General features: G+C 34.3%; 3 protein-coding genes across 3 annotated transcripts in view; 1 reads left to right on the top strand and 2 right to left on the bottom strand.

Moving 5' to 3' along the window:
* The window catches only part of LOC135080028 (semaphorin-1A), a 451,301-nt gene that overhangs the window by 318,887 nt on the left and 105,695 nt on the right, over positions 1-26,719 (bottom strand). The window lies entirely within an intron of this gene.
* The window catches only part of LOC135080026 (uncharacterized), a 258,168-nt gene that overhangs the window by 180,797 nt on the left and 50,652 nt on the right, over positions 1-26,719 (top strand). The window lies entirely within an intron of this gene.
* LOC135080160 (uncharacterized) lies at positions 15,474-22,331 on the bottom strand. The gene is made up of 4 exons (XM_063974843.1): positions 21,815-22,331; positions 21,325-21,510; positions 20,472-20,769; positions 15,474-15,875 (listed from the first exon to the last, which is right to left on the bottom strand). Coding segments are annotated over exons 1-4 (888 nt in total). The 5' UTR covers positions 21,817-22,331.

Genomic DNA, 26,719 nt, shown 5'->3' with positions numbered 1-26,719 from the left:
ATTACCATTTTCTATACAGATATCAACAATATTTCAACATTAGCAAATGAAAGTTACCAGGAAGGTGATATTATTGAGATTTAGTTCCGTACTACAAAACGACGCTAAAAACTGTAATCAAACTTAGGGTGGGTTGCACCATCTTACTTTAACTTTGACAAACGTCAAAAATCTGTCAAACTCCATACAAAAAGCACCGGTTATCGTTATACTGTCAAAGTTAAGTGGTGCAACTAAGCCTTAATCATTGATACCTATTTAACCAGACTTGATACGATCTTTTTGTTTCCGATCCTACCTTCCGTTTTCCTATTAAAGAGCTAAGCCTGAAGACAATGATTCGATAACAAAAACACAAACATTCAGTACTTTATTACTAGTAATGCCCACAAAGCGTTACAAAAGCCTTTTTTATTTAAAAGCGCATTATTATTTGATCCAGAAGCAACTTTTTAATCTCTCTAAAGCTACGTGCAAAGTGCGCATTACCGCAACACACGTTACTACTTATATTCTTTTTGTTGGGGCTTTTACACAACACGACTTTGGACTTTATTTTAATAAAGGTACCTAACAGTATATTAAATTGCTTGTTTGTGACACAACTTTTGAACTTTGGATGAGTACCTAATCATTAAACATACCTACTGAATAACCTTTTTAAGATATTCCAAGAAGCAATTCCTTTTACATTTCTTTAGTAATGCCTATTCTGGGCAAACTCTCTCCTTCATAGATCGCATCCAAACCCCTCCAGTGATTTTTTACTAAGAGCAAGCCCATAACTACAATCGTTATTCTATAACTTCAGGTGATCCGTCTGCTCGCCTGCCACCTATCACATAAAAAACTTCATTAATTCATCATCATCATCATCTCAGCCATAGGACGTCCACCGCTGAACATATTATAGGCCACCCCCAATGTTTTCCATGTTGCGTGGTTGGTAGCGGCCTGCTACCTTTATGATGTCGTTGGTCCACCTTGTGGGTGGACGTCCCACTCTGCGTTTTCCGGTTCGCATTATTCATTAATTACCGCAGCAGAAATGCTCGTGTTACACCATCTCATCCCTGTAATATCGTCGCAAACTCGTACCATGTAAACGCGTCACACAAAGGACGCATGTCCACAAAAAGCGGCTATTGTTTCTGCAATTCTTCGCTGCATCCAGTTCAGCCTTAATCCAAATAGTTGGCTCGGTCCGGATAGTTCTACGAGCGAATCTTTATAGCGCCCGCTTAATTTTGTCCAACTATGCACCAGCGCTCTCTAAATGAATTTATTACGCGCCAAGGTTGCCAGATGCAAGCATCTAGGACTGGATTGGACGGAAAAGTTGGACAAATGTTTGAACAAAGCACGTACGTGTAAAGTATAAATATTTTGTCAATTCACTTGGGGCCAACCTATCATAGATTTGTGGGAAAGTCAAAGTCCTAGGAAAAAGGCGTAAGTCGTAAATTACTTTCTCTGCAACCTGAACTGGATTAAAGATCAAATGTCGATATTCTTAAATCAGCCTGAAATAGTGGAATAATGGATTAATCAAATCAATCAAAAACTGCATATCAATACCGCTTTGGACTTTGAATATTCCTCTCTAGTTTTATTGAACTATAACAATTTTTCAGGGTTCAATTTACCCATAAAAATGTGGCGACCCTAAACATCCAGTAAACGATGCCTTTCTATATTTCACTCCTCAGAACTTTGGTGACGCTATAACGCTCCGGGTTGGGGGCGTGGTCTTAAATAATGACCGCACTTGCTGCACGTTACCAACCGGTGTTTTGTACATAAATATAACTACAAAACAGTGAGGTCAACTGAAATATACAAGCTACAAAATTAGTAAGTGTTCTTGAATTACCAAACATGTCCATAATGAGCATTAGTGTCTGGCATAAATGTGACGTGATAGCAACGCGACATCGACTTTGTTATACTTTAAAATATGTGTTAACTGAAACACTGAAAATGTACACGCTAAAAACATATAAAACGCTAATCTAAATATTACAATACAACGCATAAAACGCTAATCTAAATATTTCAAATCAAAAAATCCTTTATTCCAAATTTTAACTTTCTAAACTAAGTAATTTAAGCTTTCCCCTGAAATTTGTCAGGACAAACGATTTAATAAACAGCTTGAGTATAGTCAGTCAATAGCTTCGCTTTTATAGCGCATATTTTCCATTGCATTGTATTGTATTGTTCTTGCCGTGACCTAATAACTCGCCCTACATGCATTATCCACAGAAAAGCTTCCAAGCATTCGCTTATCTTGTATTGGATAAATCAGCATTGTCCCTGGAACTGGTCGGATAGCACTGAAAAGCCTCAGTCTTCGTATACGGTGTCACTGGGGTATTGTCTAGCTTTCAATCAAATTTGATTTCCATGTGCAGGTGGTTACGACACACTTTCCGATGCAATTCTGTGATGAAATCGAATGAAATGCCTTGGAACCTCTACCTGTGGAAATCGCGAACACGTAAACATATCAGATGGAAAAGAAGCTCTAACTGATGCGGCTTAAAATTCATATTCCAATGGTGATCAGATTAAATCTTCTTAAAAATGAGAATAGCGACACACAAACCAATCGAATCAGGAATCGAACTTAATCGAATATTCAGGCAACAAATCGTTAGGAAATCGACGCATTCGAAAGAAACTGATCGGAATTATACTTCAGCTCAGCGGGGGACTTATGATATATCCCCCAAGACGTCATGCAAACGCATTTCTCAAAAACCTATTAGGGGACTGCTAAAACTATTCAGGCGTGTTAAATTTATTTTGCAGCGACAATAGAATTACATGGGGTTCTCTATTCGCGAGATTTATGGAAATAACACTTTTGTGTTATATTTTTGAGTGTTTTTATGGATAGGTTTTCACGTTAGCGAGGTTTTAGAAATTTTAATAAGTTTAGTATGCAATGATTTTACTTTCCTGAAAATAATACTTTTACTGGCTTAAAATTGAGATTCAAAGCTAGAAAGTGGATTGTTAAAATTTTACATAGAATAAAAGTCATGTCATCAATCACAGATCTATAAGTTACTAAAGAAGGAAAGTGGGCTTTACAATTTTCAGTTCTTTTAACGGTGGTGGGGAGTTTCAAACACTGTTTTCTAAACTAACTCTTACAGAAGTAGGTGCTACATCATGCTTATCACCATAAAGTACATTTAATGTCACAAAAATGCACGTGAATATCGCGTTTTCTCCATAAAACCGTTTTGCAAGTATCTGCCTCCTTCCGACGTCGAAGGCGTCTAATCTCAGTTTTGTTGCTGCCCGAGATACGCCACCCTTCATTGAAAAGGGCGAAACTACCGCACTTACATGCAGGAACCCGGCCACAGCCCAAGAACTTACGCCAGCTCAATTCTAATATTAATAATATAGTAGAAAGAAAGAAAACACTAAGTATTTAGTGTAACACAATAGTAATAAATATGGGTTGTGACATTTAAAATTATCGCGTCATTGAAAATAAATATACTCAGCATACCCATCCATGTTTAGTAAGCTTCATCCGTTCCACAGGTGGGACAGAACAAAACAGAACTCACTCCAACAGTTAGGTGATTCTGACCAGGGCGAAATTGGTAGGCCCAGTGCCATCTGTTTTACTCCATACGTAGGCAAGTATTTAAAGTAGTGCGAAAATATTAATTCTTAACTTAAACACCAATGCATATGAAAACCAGCAACACTTATTTTGAACGATTTCAAATGACAGTCCCCACATTTACATTTTTTTACCTTTTTGTATTAATTATGTACAGTCACGGAATGAAAAGGTTCGTCAGTTTTCAAATTGATTCCTTCAACGAATCGCGAGCACATATTACCTTTTGAAACTATGTTACAGAATCATCTCAAGTTAGAGAAAATAATCTTTAACTGTTCGTCAGTAAAGTTCAAAATTATTCAGATCAAAGTTGTTTGACGATAGACTTGTCAAGAAGATTAATATGAGTCGGCCGTTTGGTGTAGTGGTTCAGAACGGACTACTATGCCGAGAGGTCCCGGGTTCGATTCCCGGCCGGGCAGAAATTGAAATGGTGAATTTTAATTTCTGTGACGGGTCTGGGTGTTACTATGTATAATATGTATGTATTTAAAAAAAAAAAAAAGTATATAAGTACTATATCCGTTAAGCTAGCACCCATAACACAAGCATTAAGTTGCTTACTTTGGGGCTAGCTGGCGCTGTGTGAAAAGTGTCCAAAGATTTATTCATTTAAGATTTATTATTATTTAAACTAAAACCTTATTGTTGGTTCAACCTGCCATTATCTATTAAATAAAAAAACTACATTTTGTAACATTGCACTGATGGGATAGAAAAATAAACAAGCAAAACCTTATTCGTTAGCAAACGTCATATTTATTTAAATGTTAGCAGCACTGTTTCTTGCACGGTTATGTTGGCAGGTTTGACTCTTACAGTACCTAGTGCAAGCGAAAACCGACACTAAGGTGACGAACCTTTTCATTCCGCGACTGTACATCACTCTCTATAGACCAACTGCCATATTACGCAGCAGCTTTTATTTTTTTATTTTTGCGTACTCATTTTACCATTTAGCTATCACCAGGGTAGATCTGGCTGTTCTATTCCCTCTATGAGTGGGCCTTTTTACGTGCATGCATGTAAGAACTAGTACATTATTCACAAGCCACGGGTGGCCATATTTAATCTCGGGAAAATTCCCGGTTATCGGGGGGAAATGGACAATCTGGACCCGGATGGAAGCCGGGCTGGAGTTGATGCCTTGGCATTGGTAGGAAAATTCTCTTTTTTTTATTATTTGAAATTTTATTACGGTTATGCATGATACTCTAGAGTTGGTACGTCCTTAACGTTTAAACTGTTTTATTTCGTAACGTCACGAACCTGAACCCATCTTGCATTAGGTACATTATTTTTCTGTGCATACGTTTTTTTTTAAATCACATAACATAGTAATATTCAAATTTTATACTTCTCTACATACCTCCGATATTATCTTATAATATTACCTTTATGAGTACAGACAGAAACACTTAAAAGGGTGAAACATTATTGTGAACCCAAAGAATTCCCACGGGCGTAACATTATTCATCAACGTGAAGTATTGAATTCCAGCTAAAATCAATTTCGCGAAAAATCTCCAGGCAATATTCTCATTATCGCGATACAAACTCAATAAGTCGCGCGAACTTGCGTTAACGTAAGACGTATCGACGCACATTGTGTGCTGTGACACAGTTATGGGAAGGTGACTTGTTGCAATCGCAATGGGAAATAAGTAACTGTGCATAAAATATGTTAATTAATACTAGGTATATCTATACAACATTCACAAAATGGATTTTGCAAACGCGTAGACCCGTAAGCCACATTTGAAAAGTGACCTGAAATGAGACATATTTCAAAATATTCATCAAAATCCGCTCAGTATTTTTCATTTAAGAGTAAATAACATTCATCTACATCAGCGGTTCCCAAACTTATTTTGTCTACTGCCCACTTTGAGAATAAATTCTTTTTAGCGCCCCCATTTATAGTCGAGTGTCGAGTGCTCAGTCGGTGTCTAAGAGTCCTCCTAGTAGATGACGCCTCCCAAGCCTCTACACAACGTCCCGATTTTTTTTCTGGGTCTCTTACCGCCCCCCTTTAAGCCTGCAGCGCCCACAAGGGGGCGTTATCGCCCACTTTGGGAAAGACTGATCTACATTATAATGTAATGAGAACGCTATCACAAAGGTACACGCTTACAACTGTAAATAAAGAAAACATCAAGTTACGTTGCAGCCACGTTGCGGCCACGTCGCGCCATGCCAGGCGTCAGATTGAAGACTTAATTAAAGATTCTCCCTTCAAAATTCGCCCGATTTAGCGCGAAACCTATCGGCGGCCATTGTGTCACCTGTCAACTGCCCCTTGAAGCAGGTCAAGTCAACCAGCCCCTAACTCGCCGATAAGCAATATAAACATTCAAACTTAGTTTATTACTTGCCGATCAAAGTTAACCGATTAGGGCAAAATGATAACGCTAAATTGTGTTTACTTGTAGCCGAATTGAGTGCCTAAGTTAGGTGGATAAGTCATTTGCATGTTGTTGTTAAGATGAATAACAAATAATAATCAAATATTTCTTTATTTAAGTACAAATTATTAAAATAAAGAGATTATTTTTTCAACTTATTGTCAAAAAAACTTGTTTACTCAAAAATAAAAGCGTGTCCGCGAGGCAAAGAGGCGAGGATGCTGGCTGCATAAACAAACAAAAACAATAAACAAATAATAAACTTATTGCATCAATATTTAAGGTTATAATTAGCGCGATCCATTTCTACGGCTTCATTCATTGTAATATACGAGTATTCTCCTCTTCTAGGATATCGTTTACAATTTCATATCCAGACAATATATTTTTTCCAAATAAAACAAGCGTAGGTATAGGTAAATCGATTTGGCTTTGCTCTTGAACCTAAATTAATGTTATCCATCTCTGAAATGATCTTCGCATTAATGTACTCCAAAAAGCTAACTTAGTTTCAGACATGAAAATATTATCTTTTCCCGAAATAACCAATGAGTGTTCAACTTCACTCGATATTAATCGTCAAATATAACATTCCAGCACTCGGGTAATTTCGATTAGATGGAAATAATTTTATTAATCCAATTGTACTTAATGTTAGGTTTAGGTAATTAATTTAATTACAAAGGTCCATTGTAATGGAGCCCGCTTGATATTATCCCACGGTAATGACTTAGGAAGCTAATCTACAGTAGGTATAAAGTTGACTAGACACTCAGTTCATTTTCGTCTAGTGATGTGCTGTGTTAATTAGTCTCTCGATATCGAAACTAAGAAGTACTTATCGAATCACTTATTTATATATGTTTATAATCGATCTTGACAATATCTGATTTATTTAATACTGACAAAGGAATTACAAAACTAAAGTACCTAACTCAAAACATTTACTCACGAACTAAAAAAATAAACTTCTATCGCCCAAGTAAGTACCACAAAGCCAACATTATTTGTGAAGTGTTACAAATGCCATCTATCTCATAAGATACATTCACTAGATCAAATCAAATCATTTATTTGCATTACATGTGTGGTTTGACAGTTGGTATAGTAGGAGGTTAGTACATCACATGCACCCTGTAAGGGCATAGATCCATTATGGATCTACTGAGAATTTATTTTCCAACTAGATCCACTGTGGATCTAATGAGAAGAGGTTGCACAGTTACGTTTATACAATGGTCTTTATTAATGGTACATTTTACAAAACAATTTACTTGCATGTCATAAAAAAATATAATTTGCTCGATTAGAAAATACAACACTATTTTATAGTCTCAAAAAACATTCAGCAACTTTTTCTTTGAGTTAGGACATCTACTGCGCAAGTTGTGAAGGCTGCTTAGCAGTTTCGCAGAGATTGTTTTCTCTAGCTTTGTCCTATAAACTTGATGCTACTAGTTTAGCAAGTGTCTTGTCCTTCGTCAATTACTTAGGTTACAACGACATAATGACACTCATTGAGGTTAAAACGGTAACCTTTTGCCGAGGGAAAAATACTATTGTAAAATAAGAATGGTTTTTCTAATGTGACAAACTTAGTTATCCACCATAAGCATCTGACATGGCTCAAATGGACTGAATTCCAAAATTTAGATATACTTAAGTATGTTTAAGTATCTTAATATTTATTAACAATATTTCTGACAGTCGTTATTATGCAATAATCGTGCCTGTGAGCCAACATATTTTGTAGAACAGATTTTGGTTGAACTCTCTTGATGAGTCCCAGATTCTATTCCTAGATGGGAATTCCTACTGTTAAATTATTCTGTGTATTTATTTACAAGATTCTTTGCAAGATTCAATCAAAATTGTCCTTAAAACACTGTATTCACATGATTCACTTCAGCGATAAAAGCGTTAGACACATCGCCAGTCCCTAGCTAGATAAACTTTAGTTATAGCTATCCTAGTTTACGATGTAAAGGCTTTATGGGGGCCTAAGCACAGAGGTAATAGGTTCTAGTCGCCCCTTAATGTGTTGAATGATCGTAAAACGTGATGATTTTTAGTGTAATATCGCACAATGTCAGATATGAAACATCCCCGACAGTTTAGTGGCCGTATCGTTTTTATTCTCAGAATAGTATGTGGAGACCTAAGTGTAAGTGAGAGACATTATGGCGCTCGTACTAGATAAACTGTCTTACTAGTAGTGTATTATTGGGCATTCTGTCCCCCAGTCGTCCGCTTCGCTTCCGACCGTTCGCTGCGCTCACTCTGGTTTGACAGAATGCCCAATAATACACTACGAACGGAGTGTTGAAAGTAGTTTTATCTTCCAAAATTCCTATAAAAATTATAAACTCAACAAAGTTTTTATCATTCCATTAAAACCTATCAATCAGAACGGTTGAGTTTAAACCAAAAACTGTAATGAGATTTCTGAAACAAAAAGAATCTCTTAAATTACAATGTATTTGTCCAGTATCCTCGAAAGAGTTTAAACGTCATGGTAATTTATTACCTAATACTATTCGCAGCATTGTTTGTGGCCCATCAAATTGTGGAAAGACCAATTTTGTAATTAGTCTGTTGCTACACCGTGATGGACCACGTTTTCGCAACTTATATGTTTATTCAAAGTCCTTGTATCAACCTAAGTACCAGTTTTTGGAAAAAGTATTGGAAAAAGTTGCAGACATATCTTACTTCAAATATAGTGATAATAAAGACATTTTAAGTCCACATGACGCTTTGTCTGAATCCATTTTCGTATTTGATGATGTTGCATGTGAAAATCAAAACAATATACGTGATTATTTTGCTATGGGACGACATAAAAACATTGACTGTTTTTATATTAATCAAACCTACTCAAGAATACCTAAGCAATTAGTAAGAGATAATGCTAACCTTATAATATTATTTAAACAAGACAACATTAATCTAAGGCATATTTACGATGAGCATGTAGGGTCTGACATGACCTGGACTCAGTTCCGTGAAATGTGTTCAACTGTGTGGGGTAAGCCATACAGTTATGTGGTCATAAATAAGGATTGTGAACGAAACAAAGGTTGTTATAGAATGAAGTTTGATACATTCATTAAAGTAGATTAAACTATTTATTTCTTATATAAGTAACTGTTACTTACGTTCCAACAAACTAGTTTGAATTGAGAAGTCAAACAGAGTGGAACTCGTAACAATGGAGCGGAACCTTAAGGAACAAATTTTAAAGTCAGCGTCAGCTGTGAAAAGAAAAGTAGAAATGTTAAAAGATTCAAAAATGAAAAATGATATGACACTGGAAACAATATTTAAACCTATTGTGAACCCTCTTAAACTATTAAGTAGTAGACCTGATGGCAAACGCTACAACGAAGAAGAAACAGAACCAATCCAGTCAGTTAAAAGAACTAAACATATCGAAAGCCAGTCATCCAATAATTCAGATGAAGACTTTGATTACTACAAAACGGATGTTGACAACGAGGAAAATTTAAATGATTATGAAGATATTTTAGAAAATGATGATTGTAAAACACCTAACAAAACCCTCACCACATCACCCACTCATGAACACGATGTCCATGACAACTCATTTAAATCTATTCAGTCATCACCAAGTATTGCTAATGATTCTTTATCATGGTCTGTGTCATCTGAAGTAATGCAAAATATTCCTTTTGGTGTTAGAAATGTTAATGGAAAATTGATGCTCGGTAATACACGTGTTTATGACGATGGACGCATTTTGAAAATTGGAAGCCGTAGCCTAAAAAAAACTCCAGGCTTGAAAGAATTATTATACCAAAAGGCACCAAATTTAAAAATAATTACAAACGAGGATTTACAAAATTATAAATTAGTACTTATAGATACCAATGCACACAAACGTAACTTCGATCCATTTAAACCAATAAACAGTAATAAAGGATTTAAATATATGAACGTGATTAAACCTTTATTTAAGTTCTCTAGAAGTCACGCAAGTAGTGTAGAAAGTCTCCCGCGAGGTGAAGGCATCGATATATTGAAAGAAGTTAAGAAGGATACTGATTTAGTTTATTGGGATGATCCGAATGAATTAGTAGAAAGGCTAAAATTACTACTCGGGTCATGGGCAGCTGGTAACACTGGAGTTAATAATGAAATTTATGCAATAATAGAAGAACTGCATGAAGCTGGTATTATAAAAGACATAAAATATATAAAGCTACCATCTGGAGGATTCAACAGTACCATTAAACTACAGAAGCCGAGCAGACGGCAATGAATATAGATAAATTTGGTCATCACGTTCATAAGCGTTTACGACTATCTGAATTTTCTAATAACATTCCTACCAACACATTAGTAAAGTCAGATGCAGGCGACTTTGATTTAAAATCATCGAGATTAAAAGGACTACCAACTCCTGAAAAGGATGACGAGGCTGTAAATAAAGAGTATGTCGATAAATATGTTCAAGATCTAAAAAATGAAATGAAATCAATTCAAACCAACATTAAAAAATATTTAAATAATTTAGAAAAATTAACTAGTGTCAATTTCAGTAAATTGTATTACACAAAAAAAGAAATCGATCTTATGTTACCTTCAAAACTTGATAAGAATGAGTAAACAATACATAGTTAACGAGCTCCACAAGCCAGCAAGAAGAAATTTCTGTCGCCGTCATACTAACATTAAAGGAATAGATGATTTATGGCAAGCGGATCTTATGGATTTTCAAAAATATTCATCGTATAATAAAGGATATAAATATGTACTAGTAGTAATTGATACTTTATCAAAATTTGTATGGGTAAGACCGTTGAAAGCAAAATCTAAACAATATGTTACAAATGCAATGCAAAGTATATTATCTGAATCAACACGGAAGCCAAACAATTTACAAACAGATCTGGGTACAGAGTTTTATAATAATTCTTTTGAAAAGTTAATGAAAAATTACAACATAAACCATTATTCCACATATTCTGTTAAAAAAGCCTCTATAGTAGAACGAGTTATAAGAACTATAAAATCACATCTTTACAAAACATTCAGTCTATGCGGACGATATCAATGGTTTCAATGTAATTTAGATTCCGTGGTGCATCGCTATAACAACACTTTGCACCGCATTACAAAGTTCAAACCGATTGATGTTAATCATGCGAATCAGGCTTTAGTTAAATCTAATATCATTAAAACCCGAAAGCCAAAGACAGTACGTCAAGAATCCACTTTTAAAGTTAACGATTTTGTTCGTATAAGTAAATACAAAGGAGATTTCTATAAAGGTTATACCCCTAATTGGTCTACGGAAATATTTCAAATCGTAAAAATTAATGATACCTATCCTCAAACGTATCAAATAAAAGACAAATACAACCAAAATATTCTAGGCTCTTTTTATGGATACGAGTTACAAAAAACTAAATTTCCAGACATCTACCTTATCGAAAAAGTTATAAAGAAAAAAGAAAACAAACTTTTTGTAAAATGGTTAGGACTAAGTGATAAAGAGAACAGTTGGGTAGACAAACGTGAATTAGTGATTTAGATAAGTATATAAATAACACAGGATCTCTCTTTGGGACACTAGATGATTATCGATGAAGGAAGGCAGTGGTGTAATCAATAGCTTGGTAGATAGATCATTTGCCGTTCGAGTTACATATACCTGGGTATCAATTTTGTGGTCCCGGTACGAAACTTCAAAAACGGATTCTAAAAGGCGATCGAGGGGTTAACAAATTAGATAACGCTTGCATGCACCACGATATTTCTTACAATAATAAAGATCCTGGAGCTCGACGCAAAGCCGACTTGGAACTTTTGAACATGGCTCAAAGGAGATTGAAATCGAAAGATGCTGGAAAAGGAGAAAAAATTGCATCATGGATAGTAAAAAATGCTATGAAGGCAAAAATCAGAACAGGCAGTGGCATGAAATCATTTAAGAAAGGTGTGAAAAAAATACAGTCCCTATTGAAAAAAATGAAATCCAAGGATCAAAACTCTGTTATAAAATATGCTTATGCAGTTGCAAAGAAACTGTTTAGTAAAAAGAAAGGAATACGTTTGCCACGTATCATTCCTCTTCCAAAGTGTGGAGGACTTTTACCACTTATTCCCATATTTGCGGGATTGTCAGCTTTAGGTTCACTAGCTGGAGGAGCAGCAGGTATAGCAAAAGCTGTGAATGATTCTAAAGCTGCACAGAAGAGTCTTCAGGAATCTGAAAGACATAACAGAATGATGGAAGCGGTGGCTCTTGGAAAAGGATTATATATTAAACCTCATAAAAAAGGAGCAGGGTTATATCTTAACCCATCAAAAAACTGATTAAGCGGCTACCTAGACGTGCGCTCACTAACCTCGATATTTTGGAACATGCTAACGACATTCCTTACTTTCGCGGTGTTTACATGAGAGATACGTTACCTTTGAAACCTAGAAAAATAGAATGTGGAATATTAAATTTGGATAGCAACATAAATCCAGGTACGCATTGGGTAGCCTTTGTAAAGCAAAACAATTACGTAGAATATTATGATAGTTTTGGTAATTTAAAACCACCGTTAGAATTAATGAAATATATGTATGCCTTGCCTATAAACTACAATTATGTAAGACATCAAGCTTACGGCACTACTAATTGTGGTCATTTGTGTCTAAAATTTTTAAGAAATTATTGGAAAAAGCATTTAAATAGCAAACGAAATAAATAAATGTGTTAGTATAAAAATGTCTTTCACTGTATCTTTAACTGGAAGTGGAGCCTCTTTAACAACAAATTATTCACCAAGTTTGGAACTTCGAGGAGAATATGAATGCGGTCTTTTGTATTTCTCAACTTTTAACTCTATTCCTAATATCGATAAACGAAACAATAAGTTTCATTATGGTGAAAATGAAATCATCGAAATTCCTGAAGGATCTTATGAGCTTCAGGATATTTGTGATTATTTAAAAGACAATATGAAGAACACTGTATTAAAACTAACTTGCAATAACAATACATTGAAGACAAACCTTTTTTGCTCCAAAGATGTTCATTTTAATAAAAGTGAATCAATTGGTAAAATACTAGGTTTTGGAATGGAGACAATACAAGCTAATATAAGTACTGATTCACAGTACCCTGTTAGCATTCTATCAACAACCATTGTGAGAATCGAATGCGACGTAGTTAGTGGTTCCTTTGTAAACGGGAAAGCCAGTCACATTATTTATGAATTTGTGCCTAATGTTCCACCTGGTTATCGAATAATTGAGATACCTAAAAACTTAATTTATTTTCCTGTTAATCAAAATTCTATAAGTGCTATCAATATACGGTTGTTGGACGCTGACAATAAAGAGATAAATTTACGAGGTGAAGAAGTCCAGCTGTATTTACATTTCAGAAAAAAATGATAAATTTCAATAAAAACCCCCCTCAGTCGTATACCCAAGCCATTCCTCGAAGATCATCTCGCAAAAGCACACCGTTTCAACTAAAAAAGAAGCTTACCAAGACCAATAAAGAATTTCTAAGGCTAATCGGGTTGATAAAATGAATATTCTAAATATATCTCAACAAACATCATACGACAACAGCATTGAAAGTTTCGAATATCATTCATACAAACCGTACGTGACAAGTTTCAACAAGAATGATGAAATAAGAATTCCTATTAATCAACAAGATCTATACGTATTGCCTTCACTTAGTAGTTTGTATATCGAGGGGAAAGTGAATGTTTATAACACCACAACTAAAGCAAAAATATCTGAGGTACATTTCATTAATAATCCGGCATTGTTCCTATTTCAAGATATTCGGTATGAATTGAATGGAGTAGAAATAGATAAAATAAAAAATGCAGGTATAACTACAACAATAAAATCTTATCTATCGCTAAATGAAAATGAATCAAAATATGCACGAGTTTGGGGTTGGTCAACTATGGGAACCAATAATACTGGAGGTGGGGCGTTTTCCTTATCCATTCCGCTAAACAAGATATTAGGATTCGCAGAAGACTATGAAAAAATAATCATGAACTGTAAACACGAGTTAGTGTTACTTAGAAGCAATACGAATCTTAATTCTATCAAATTGAATACAGGAGAAGTTGTAGATGACATTATAATTAGTAAAATTATTTGGAGAGTGCCACATATCAAAGTGTCAGATCGAGAAAGAATAAATTTATTAAAGCATTTAGAGAAAGATCGTGCTATTCCTCTAGCATTTCGTAATTGGGATCTGTATGAATACCCATTACTTCCTCAAACACGTAAGCATACTTGGTCTATCAAAACTGCATCCCAAACAGAGAAACCGCGATTTGTTGTAATAGCCTTACAAACCAACCGCAAACACAACAGTCAATTGTCAATGGCAGAGTTTGATCATTGTCATGTACGTGATGTAAGAGTCTTTTTAAATTCGTCGTATTATCCCTATGAAGGGTTGAACATCAGTTTCTCAGATGACAAGTTCACTTTATTATACGAACAATATACAAGATTTCAGCAGTCGTATCACGGACGTCGTTCAGAGCCGTTGCTGAGTTTAAAAGAATTTAGAGACGTTGCCCCTTTATTCGTTATTGACTGTTCACGACAACACGAAACACTGAAAGGATCTATTGATGTGAGAGTCGAAATTGAGACAGACCAAGAAATTCCAGATAAGACAGCTGCATACTGCCTGATTTTAAACGATTGTTTATACGAATATAAGCCTTTGAGTAACATTGTAAAGAAACTATCATGAATAATTATAATACAGTAATCGTTGATTTGCAAGGGTTTAAGGACAGCAATAATAAATTCTTGGTTAAAGAAATGGCAGTAGCTAATGTAGAGTATACCTATGTGTTTTTAATAAAGCCCCCGTATCCGTTTTCTGCACTGAGTGATGAAGAAAAGAAATGTGTTCGTTGGATCGAAAGAAATAGAGGCTATTTATGGAGTGAGGGCTACATAGACTACAGAGAATTTCATAGAATGATGACTGGTTTTTTGAAAAATAAAAAAATTATAGTCAAAGGGGAAGAAAAAGTAAAATGGATGCAAGAGTTGTGTAATAATAATAATAGTGTTATTGATATAACTCGTAAGGGTACTCCTAATTTGAATAGTCTTAATGAACTATATTGTAAAGATAAAATTTTATTTAATTGTTTTTATCATGACAAGTATTGTGCGTTACGAAATGTTTTAAGTTTAAAGAAATGGTGTGTAGATAACAATGTGTTTAATTAATAAATATTCACTTTACTGTAATAAATAATTGAAATATGGAATTAAACTTTGTGTTTATTTTTATACCTAAATATGTATTCCTAGGGAACTGAGTAAAAACATCGTTTTTGCATAATAATTTATTTCATTACATTTACAACTATATTAAAAAACATAATCAATTAAAAGTTAGAACCAGTTAACTTTTTTGATATCTTCTTAATTACACATTCTGTCATATCCATTATTTCGTCCACTGCGTCATGGACTACGTATTGGGCACTAAGTAACACGCACTCGCTGTCAGCATCTGACGTAGATGATGATGAGTTCGAATTTGCTCGGTCACGCTCGCAGACCAGGTCCACCACCTTTATCTGGATCATTTTGAAGCCTTTCTGTTCGTTACACACCACAAAAGATTTTGGAGTTATCCGCTTATTATTTTTTGGAGAAACTCGTTTTTTACGTTTTTGATCAATTTGCGTCGATTCCACCCCAAATAAATCTTTGTATTGCTGAGTGAACTGTTGTAACGGGTCTTGAGCGTATTGAGGAAAATCATCATATACGTCAGTCATTTTCTGTAAAGAATAAAGAGAATAAATTGTAATAAAGTTGCTTTAACTAATAATTAGGTAAATAGTTAACCACACAATAAAACACTTAAAAATACTAAAATACTACATACCTTATTGATAATTAATTATTTCCCACTCACAAGGTAGGTCTTTCGTTGCGGTCTCGCAGTTTGGAACTGATGTGTGACATCAGTTGCAGCGCGCTAAAATATACATCATCACAATTTTCGTACACAATGTATTGAGTTTTTGCACGACTTTGAATGTCCACTTCATCGTTTGACACTTCCACTGCTTCCATAATTTCAATTTTAATTACGTGCTTGGGGACTCTACTATCGATTGAAAGAACGTAGCTGGCTTGTGGTGAGGTAAGATGACTGTGACTACGTTGAGCCATTTTAACTTTTAACCCAAACAAGTTTGAACGCAACAAAGTCGAATTGATAACTAAATAAAATCTATTGGTTGCTTATATCAAATAGGTAACATGAGACGCACCGGCTATGCCACGTGCTATTAATTAACTTCATGTCCAAACCTGTAAAAGTTTCCTCAGCGTTGCAAAATAAATGTAGTAAATTGATTCCTAACGTGTGATCGATGTCATATTACGATCTCACCGTTTCTATGCGATGATTAATATCACACTTTAAAACATGTCTAAACATGATCTTATTGAGTTAATGTGAACCAATGTCTTTACGTATAAGAAATAAAACCCAAGTAAATAATTTGTCATCATTTATTTATAGGTAGGTACCTTATTAATTAATTACATTTATTTGAAACTTAATATTATCTTAATTAGCTTAGGTTATCTATTATAATAAAGAAAATCGTACAACTAAGGAAAGTATTATAATTTAATTTTAATTACCTAATTCTTGGTTCAATGTTATGCTTAGTTAAATGTTTAGAATGGATGTATGCCCCCAAGCTCTTGTTGACACCTTGTCAGCCGAAACAAAACGTTTATCATCATTACTGGATAGCGCTACTTTGTTGAGACTGCGAGTAAAAATGTTGTGTTTGATTGACTTAAATAAAATATTTGTTTTCCGCACTATATTGCCGTGATACAAAGTTTTTTTATAGTCTGATATTTGTATATCGCGAACAACACTCTTCTTTACTCCCTTTGCTTTTTTAATTGTAGTATTAATGGTCTTTACACAATACAACTTTGAACGTAATCCAACAAACTCTGTTATAATGTTTCCTCCCATTTCGTCTTTGAAAAGTCCAGGAATCTTTTTATTTAGAAGCGGTAAGCCATATACATTTTCTTTGAAAAAATTGCTTGTGTCGAAATAATGTAAGAAGGTTTCTTTTAAATCTTTGTAAAAGTTTTCGGTTTCAATTTGGTAAACGAAACTATCCGTATCCGTGTAACACATTTGTAATTTGTTTTTATACGATGGTTCAAAAACTGAATAATGAAAGTCATACATGTGGCTTTTAGATAACTCTAACACCGTAAACCCTATGTATATTGGCTTATCCAAAATCACCCGTTCAGGTTTTGTTTGTATTGCGACTAAATTTTCAGTGAAAATTGAAGCACTGTGAAAACTAGAGCTTGCAATTAATTTATTGGCAGTTATTTTCTTTTTTGTTACATTATTGTGGTCACTCCATTCGTTAACTAAATGTACATTAACTCTTTTTTCGCTGTTTTCTAAGGTTTTACCAAAAATGCTGTTATTGAGCAACTTAAAAAAGTCTTGTTCAAATGTAGATTGAGCCTGTTGTCTTAAACTCGTATTTAGATCGATATATTGTTTTAAGTAAGGACTTTGTTGAAACGTTATGACTCGATGTATTTTTTTTAATATCAGCCCATGTTTCAAACATGTTTTCAAGTGAACATAGTGGATGACGTAGAAGTACTTGTCGTAAAGATTAGGCACGAGCTTAAAAGTCTTACCCCCCGGTGGAATGCATTTCTCAGGGCAAAATGGTAAATCATTGTGCCTGTCATGTAACTCTTTCGGATAGCTTAAGTCAACCTCAAGAATGAAACCATACTCTGCATCAGCAGGAACATTAACAATATCAAGACATTCAATTTCTGTCTGGTTTAAAAATCTAAAATTCGACAGCGGTAGAGATTGACACATACTGAATCCGTATAAGTTATTGCAATCTATGTAAACTACAAAGGTATCTGGTTTTAAGGGATCGTATTCGTTCATGTATTTGTTATTGGCGTTGGCATGCCTGTGCGAACACATGCATACTCCTCCTCTGATGCCTGATTGAATCATACGCACTATGGCAAGGTCATCTATGAGCTCCAACTCGACTCCAGTTTTGTAAAGCATTGCATCGAATGATAAACTAGGAGCGGTTACATAGAAAGCAGGATCTAATTGATAATGAAATTTGCAAGTTTTTCTAAACTTTTCAAAAATATCAGTTAACAAGAGAACGTCTGTTTTCAAATACAATTTAGTGTATTGACCCAGATTTTTGATGTTAAATTGTGACCAAACTGATTGAGCATGTTCATAATCTTCATCAGTAATATGCTCATTTGTAAGGGAGCTGTAAAACTCTTTTTTTTCTGGTAAACATCGCTCTTTAAACCGATCCCAGTTATCCATGTATTCGTAGGGATATATACCTTTGCGAGTAAGTAAATTAAATTGGGTAGGTATTGGAAAATGCGTGCGTAAATGATCAAACTCTTCTTTTTTAATAGTTTTTGCTAATTTATCTAAGCTAGTGCCAAGAAATTTAAATGAATCTACGAAGCGCAATTGTATAAATTCTTGATCAGAAATCGGAACAAATTTCGTAAATGACACATAATTTTCTTTAGTTTTAGGTATAATCTTAATATTTCCAGGCATTTCACCTAATTGTTTTATGAACAAATGACAGTCATAACCTGCCAAGTTGTGGAAAAATACAGGAATAAACTTAGGTATTTTGTATTGTAAATTACAATATCTGTGGGCTGCACCACGATATAATCCTGTTATGTGGCAGTGATCGCGCACTTTGTCTGAAAATAAAAAGTTATCACATATATGACAGCGAGTGGCTTGCAAAAATTCGGATGCATCTTTTTCGGTAAAAATCATAGGCAAATTTTTAGATAAGATTGCATGAATTTCACGAACATCACGGTAAAGAGATTCTATAAATTTTGAAACACAGTCAGAACCGAGATATGATACATACCGATTATAGCTAGTGTTTACAGTACAGACTATATTGTACGCAAACGCTGAGGGTATATGGTGCTGCAGCGTTTTTGTATTTTGCGTATCAGATTTGTCTTTGTGCACTTCTAAAATTGTCTCAAAATCTGCATAAATGACGAATGGAACATTTTGTTTACGGTCATAATTATTAAATTTTATGACGGTCCCCTTTTCAGGTAATACAGTGACGATCCCGCTACATAAATGATTTTCTAGTTCATCAAAAGTAGTAAAAAACATTAAGCATGTATCACAGAAATAAATTTTACCATGATGAGCTGTTATTTGATTTCTGACAAGCCGCGACAAGTCCTTGATAAGACAATAATGTGACGTCGCGTCATTTTCTAACATTAGCAAATGAATAGTTTTTTTGTTTTTGGTATTTTCAGATTTATATACGGGGCCAATAATGGTTTTAGAATTTTTTAGACCATAAATGATAAAACTTAACTTAGGATTGTTTTTCTCAAAAATCCTAATATCTGAGAATGTGACGGGATAAGATATCCCATTGATATTTAGAACATCTTTAAAATTGGGATAAGACGAGACTCGTTCAGGATGATTTCGAGCAGGGTAAAGAGCTGCTGTTACGCTCCATAAAAAGCAACACTGGTCTTTATTTTGAATATTTATACATGCTTTCTTATTTTGAATAAATTTAGGTAATTTTAAATAAGATGACCCACCTAATGGTTGGTACTTATTGACATTTATTTCTAAATGTGAATTACTTAAAAAAGCCCAACCACTATCGCTTTCCTCAAACTCTTCCATTTTCTTTTTCAATATACTCACTAGTTTAGAAAATAAACTATCAAAATCATAGTTGTGGTAAAGTATAAAATTCTTTGTAACAAAAGATTTCATTTCCTGCATATTATTTTTGAATAACAGGAAAATGCTAAATAATTCAAAATTCACTTTGATGCAAGTATGTACTCTTAAAGCATCATCTAAAAGTGATTTTATTTTGTTATGAATAGAATTAAAGAAAATATCTATAGAAGTTTGGTCAAGTTCACTTGCAACTAATCGGTAAGAAATGATTCGAGAGCGAAATGCAGAACCTACGATTTCCACACCATCACTGTGTGGTTGGGTGGAGTTCTTTTGTTTGTGCAAGCGACTCCGCAAGTGTCCTACCCAAGAGGTTGAACCTATGGACACGTTACAAATAGTACAGAAAGGCATTTTAGAACCAAGAATTAGTTAATAAACAATAAAGTCTCTATACCTACCTACTAGAAATAATGTTGAATAATTCGAATGTAAAAAATAATATTAAAACTGTGTAATAAGTATGTTTATTTACAAGTTTAAATTATTTAATGTTTATTTTATTACTGTAATAAGTCGGTTCGCACTCTTCAAAAATAACGTAAGCGCTACTTATAAACCTTTGTAGAGCCTCCCACTCCTGGGATTGTTCACCGCATTGGAGTTTTACCGCTGCAAGCGCTTTCTTGTAACGCTCCTCGGGTGGAACGTTCTTAACATCGTCGGTGTTGTAGACTTTCAAATCTATGTAGAACTCGCCGCTGGTGACTGCAGTCCGACGACACTGGCCCGAAGACACCCGCGATGTAAAGCTCGATGCGATGCTACGAGTTGTCTCCTTCGCACTTGCCCGCTCGTCCTTATTAATGATTGAAAACAAACTCTTCGTTTTCTTTGGTCTGTGAACAATAGACATTTATTTAAGTAATGATTATTTTTATCAATAGAATATATTTTTTGTTAGTTTTATTTATTTAAAGGTTTTATTGCACACACACAAACACACATAAGAATGCTCTGTACAAAAAAGTTGTCAAAAGATCAGCTGTTGTACTTTAAACAATTAGGTACTATTTTACTTTAATTCGCTTAGATTTTTATGTAAGTACTCGTAAAAACTCATTGTAAATTTATTATAAAAATTTACCTTTTAGGGAATATTAAAATTAAGTGCTTGTAGAATAATTATGAGGGAGTTTGGTAATATTATTACTAAAATCTTACTATTACTAATATTATTAATGCAAAGTTTGTGTGGATGTCTGGCTGTGAGGATGTTTGTTACTCTTTCACGCAAAAACCACTGAACAGATTTTGATGAAACTTTACAGTATTATTGTGTATAACCCAGAATAACATATAGGCTATAATTTATGACGATCTGTGATATACTAAATTTTACGCGGGTGAAGCCGCAGCCAAAAGCTAGTTAGATTATAAAGGTGGAAATTTACCTAGTTAGGGCTTCAACGTTCGCAACGGAATGGGCGGCAGGCTTTCGCTTCCTCGGCTTAGGCGCAGGCGTAGAAGCGGTTGAGGTCGACGCGCTGGTTTTGGACTTGCTCTTGCTCGAGCGCGGTGGTGGCACCACCTCTAATGGGGCCACGTCTTCAATGCTGGATGCGTACTCAGAATCCGACCTATAAAATATTAATCATCATTAGTCTATCTTCCTAATAATCATGACCACTGTCTAATTACGGTAATGACACATTTAAGTACACTACCAAATACAAAGATACATACTATGCTAGCTAGATATATTGATGGTTGCGGGATTCGAACCCGCGACCAATTAGCTTAACAAAACACATCGCGGTTCTCTACACAAATACTAAAGTAAAGAAAACATGTAAAGAAATACTCAGTAAAGAAAACATTACTTGAAAATTATTTGTCAGAACAAACTAAGTATAAAATAAATGTATAACAGTACTTACTCACATTTTGCACAATCGGGAGCTTGTTTCTTGCTATTCACAAAGAATCTCACAAAGTAATTAATTTTTTGCGGTGAAATTCTGTATTTATGTGATCAATAATAAATTGTCAGCAAAAATTAAGCTAATTAGTTAAAACTAAAGTAACAATAAAATGATATACAAATTTGGACCGTATTTTTATGTTCGATAAGCACAGAAAAAAAATCACTAGCAAGTAGGTATTACCTTTTGAATTAAAATATTACCCATACTTTGATGTTACGTTTAAAGGAAATATGATTGTGTTACACTATGTTGCAGTAAAAGTGAAATCAGAATCTAAAGTATGTAGGTTAATTTCTTAAATGGCTAGTCAAATACTAATTATGTAGTATTCCAAGTACCGAATTTCCATCATTCTATTTGTAAAGAGTTAAATTGTAATAAGCTACATTGATTTGAGTCTGCTTCCAACAGAAAACTAATAAACCAACTAATTTTACTCACGATTTTATTCGATTTTATTTTTCCTCACAATGTTAACATCTTTTTTACAATGCATTGGCATTTAGAAAAAAAATTGACTTACTTTATAAAGGTAGATTTAACGGTAGAAGCATTATGTATCAGTCACCATTGAGTCACATAGAAAGATAAAAAGAATTATTAGTTTCAACTTGCAATGCAACACGAAGTAAACAATAAAAATCTAAAGTTACATGTCGTGCACACACATTCAAAGCATTTAATGCTGAATCTGCAAGTAAGCTGTGTGAGACCAGGAGCTGAGATGTTTAAATCGATGTTTTATTGAACATTTGAATAAAATGTATTTTATTTTCAGATTGGTTAAATATTGATATACATTTTCATTAAATATGAAATAAATGATTTAAAAGATTATTTTATTTTTGCAATATTAGAAAGAGGTAAGTACTTATAGTAGTATAGTAGTTAGTCATAAATGTACAATAATGCAAAATGTCAAAAATTCGAAACAAAACTTTAAAACCATTTTAAAATGAACAGGTTTACAGATAAATATATAAAACTCTTACTCTTGGACTATAAATTGCAGCTCGTACATTCCCACGATCCACGCGATGCAACGTACAGTGTGACATTAGATTTCATCGAGTGCAAGTTCGTCATGTACGTAATAATTAAAAAGTATAAGTGCACATTTTAAAAACTCTGTGAAACCAGTGCAGTATTTCCTAAAATGTAAGTGTAATTATATATTTCATATACTTTTAAGTTTATAGGATAACTTTCGGATCATGATTTTCGTTTAACTTGCGAGAGAGATTACCATTTTTTTGATACCTCTAAGATCATCACTCGCTTGCTGTTCCCAAGCTATCTGGGGTCAGTGCAGTATTTTTTCTTTTCTATACGTGGTTAAATTATGAATAATAAACCATTTTTTCATTGATTTATAAAGAAAACTTTCTTCGCTTTGATTATAGTGTTACTCAAAATATTTAATATATATCACAAATAAAAATCTTTAAATACTAAAATCAATAGATAATTGTTTGCTAATATTTATTACAGATTTTATTGACGATTAAAAAAAGTTCTCTTTATTTCAGGAGTACCTACTGCTCAGCAAGACAATTAAATATCTACAATAATAAGCAGAAAACGTCGTTATAGATCTTGGTTAAAACAGGTAACCTTTTTATTTATTAATAACTTTGCAATATTGTTAGAAGTTTCGGTTCTGTATTTAAACTGTTCACAATTTATTTAAAGCTTTATTTATTTTTTCAGATCCCCAGTGACATGATTTAATTAATAAACTAATTAAATCGTGGATAAGAAACTTCGACGAGAAGAAGAATTGATTTATATCATCAATAATATCATCAATAATCGTAGTAAAAAGGTCTTAATTTATTTCAATTTATAATAAATTATGGTTGTGGTTGTTTTATTTGAATAAAAAATCTCAAGGTATGGTGTTACATAAAGGTGATGGTATGGTTGTGCTAAAAACGGTAAAGGTAAAAGGGTAAGTAATGGTAAACGGTAATAAAAGGTAATAGTAATCAGGTACCTAAGAAAGAACATTCAGAGATAGAATCTTGACATAGCTCTTCAGCTGTGTATGTTAGGTAGGAGGACATTCAGTGAGAGAATCTTACCATGGGTCTTGAGCTGAATGTGTTAGGCAGAACAAACGGTAAGAGAATCTTACCATGGGTCTCTGAAGATACTTACCTCGGGTCTTCAACCGTTTGTGTTAGGAAGGACATTCAGTAAGATAATCTTACCATGGGTATTAAGCTGAATGTGTTAGGCGATACATTCAACAAAGGAATCTTACCATGGGTCCTGAGTTGTCTGTGTCATATTAGGCAGAACGATCGGTGAGAGAATCTTACCACGGGTCTCTCTGAAGATACTTACCTCGGGTCTTCAGCCGTTTGTGTTAGGAAGGACATTCAGTAAGATAATCTTACCATGGGTATTAAGCTGAATGTGTTAGGCGATACATTCAACAAAGGAATCTTACCATGGGTCCTGAGTTGTCTGTGTCATATTAGGCAGGACGTTCGGTGAGAGAATCTTACCACGGGTCTCTCTGAAGATACTTACCTCGGGTCTTCAGCCGTTTGTGTTAGGAAGGACATTCAGTAAGATAATCTTACCATGGGTATTAAGCTGAATGTGTTAGGCGATACATTCAGCAAAGGAATCTTACCATGGGTCCTGAGTTGTCTGTATCATATTAGGCAGAACGTTCGGTGAGAGAATCTTACCACGGGTCTCTCTGAAGTTACTTACCACGGGGCTTCAACCGAATGTTTTGATCAAGATACTTATTTAAATGTATTCAACACTCCGTTCGTAGTGTATTATTGGGCATTCTGTCAAACCAGAGTGAGCGCAGCGAACGGTCGGAAGCGAAGCGGACGACTGGGGGACAGAATGCCCAATAATACACTACTCTTACTTTTTGTATGGCAGATTTTGTAAAGTGTTTTCACGAGATATCGCGTTCTACCTCGGGATTTCACGACCATTTATACCCTAACGCCCTTATTCATAAACATCACTATGAGGTCTCACAGTGCGCGTGGACGCACAGGGTGACACACGAACCGGTGATCACAGAGCTCTTTTCAACGCTGTGCGTTCCATTTGCTGCTTCACTTAAGCAAGCATCGTTTGTGAATACGGGCTTAAGGCGTTTTGTATGTAGAATTAGAGCAATTTTCAAACTTTACATTTTTGTTCTCAAAATTGTCCTTATTTACATAATTTGTGGTGTGTGTGTGTGTTCAGTCGACTCTAACTTTAGAAAACGTAGAATCCTTAAAAAAAACAGAAACATGTATTTTCATATAAACTGCTAATTTCCACTTAACTCCACGAGACAAACACTACCAATAATAGTAAACACAAATACTTACCTAATTCATCAAAGAGCAAACAATACTACTACATAAACACTAAACAAACTAGACCAGTAGCAAGAACCGATGAAATTTTCAGGCAGCACTCCTGTTGGTTCTAAATAATTCACAGTGGCCTGACGATACCGTAAAACTGTTTCGAAGAAATACCGAGTAGAGGTGTGACGCAATAACCATCGATATCGATTGAGAATGATACGAGTTATTTACTGACATTAATAGTTAATGAAGTGTTTAATAATAAATTATTTTAAACCGTGATACCAAAACTTTGAGTTGTCATTACTTACTACTTATTACTTAGTTACATAAATTATGGATGGTCTAGAACTTTAATATTTTAGAAACACATCGCTAAGTCATCAGCTCCTCGACTGTGTTTTAGGATCACAGACAGCGACCTTTATTATAAAACACATTGCAATTTAATCAAGAAAAGAGTCTTTTCTAATGTAGGTACGAGTACCTATGATTTTTGCAATGCAGCCTAACCGCTAAGGTATTTTGCCATTTATCGATTAAATTATTTGACACGTGCGGAGGTCCTATCGATATATCTTTGCAGCATCACTAAACACTCGTAGAAGTAGAAGTCAGGTGAAAACTCCCAATAAAACGGGTAATGCTTCCAGCTTATTAGAATACGTCTGCTTTAGAATTAAACGGGCGTTTAAGAGCTCTGCAGTTATCATTTTTTATTACTTGGCGTTATAATGGATACAGCAAGTGATATACGACCGTTATAAGTGAATTCGTGAGTTGGCAACTTAGGTGTTTGACTGACTGTAAATCAAGCGGTAATTATAATTATAGTTCTTGGTATTTTATTCTTTTTGCTTTTACAAAATACGTAAACTCTACAATTTAAAAACACGTTTTGGAATAGAATAAAATTGAATTACATTATATTTAGAACATTTTATGGTTAAAATTGCTAACTTAAGCTTATTTTTTTGTACGTAGATATTTTATTTTATACTCAAAAATCAAAGTCAAAAGTTAAATACATCAAATCCTATTTTAACCCTTAGCTAGCTGGTATCGCGACTGGTATTGGGGGTCAATAGTGACCCCATAACTATTTGTGCATATAAATCCAAATGTTTCGTACAATAATTTAATTATACTTTGTTACAAAGGCGAGTTTTCATTGGCTAAACGAATGGGGATATTATTCAGGACCAAATCGACTCCTTGCGTGGTACAAACACATTGACTCTACAAACCGTGTTCAAGTTTCTCAACTTTTTGAATTGCATGCAGTGAATTCGCATAAACTCATAAATACTATGCATTTCTCGCACTTAATACTGAAATGTTTATTGCCAATTTATTCTTTGTTATTCTGGAGCCTTTAATATTGCAAGCAGAAGTTAGTGGTTTTGTAAAAATGTTCCTTAAAACCCTTTTAACCACAACAGCGAAGATTTTGGTTTCCATCTCACCTGATGAAAAGCGTTCAGAGCAAAGGTGGAAACTAGCTTTACCTAGAATTCTCAACC

The sequence above is a fragment of the Ostrinia nubilalis genome, chromosome 17, assembly GCF_963855985.1.
Source record: "Ostrinia nubilalis chromosome 17, ilOstNubi1.1, whole genome shotgun sequence".
Classification (NCBI taxonomy): Eukaryota; Metazoa; Arthropoda; class Insecta; order Lepidoptera; family Crambidae; genus Ostrinia; species Ostrinia nubilalis.
This window is presented reverse-complemented; position numbering and strand designations above follow the sequence as displayed.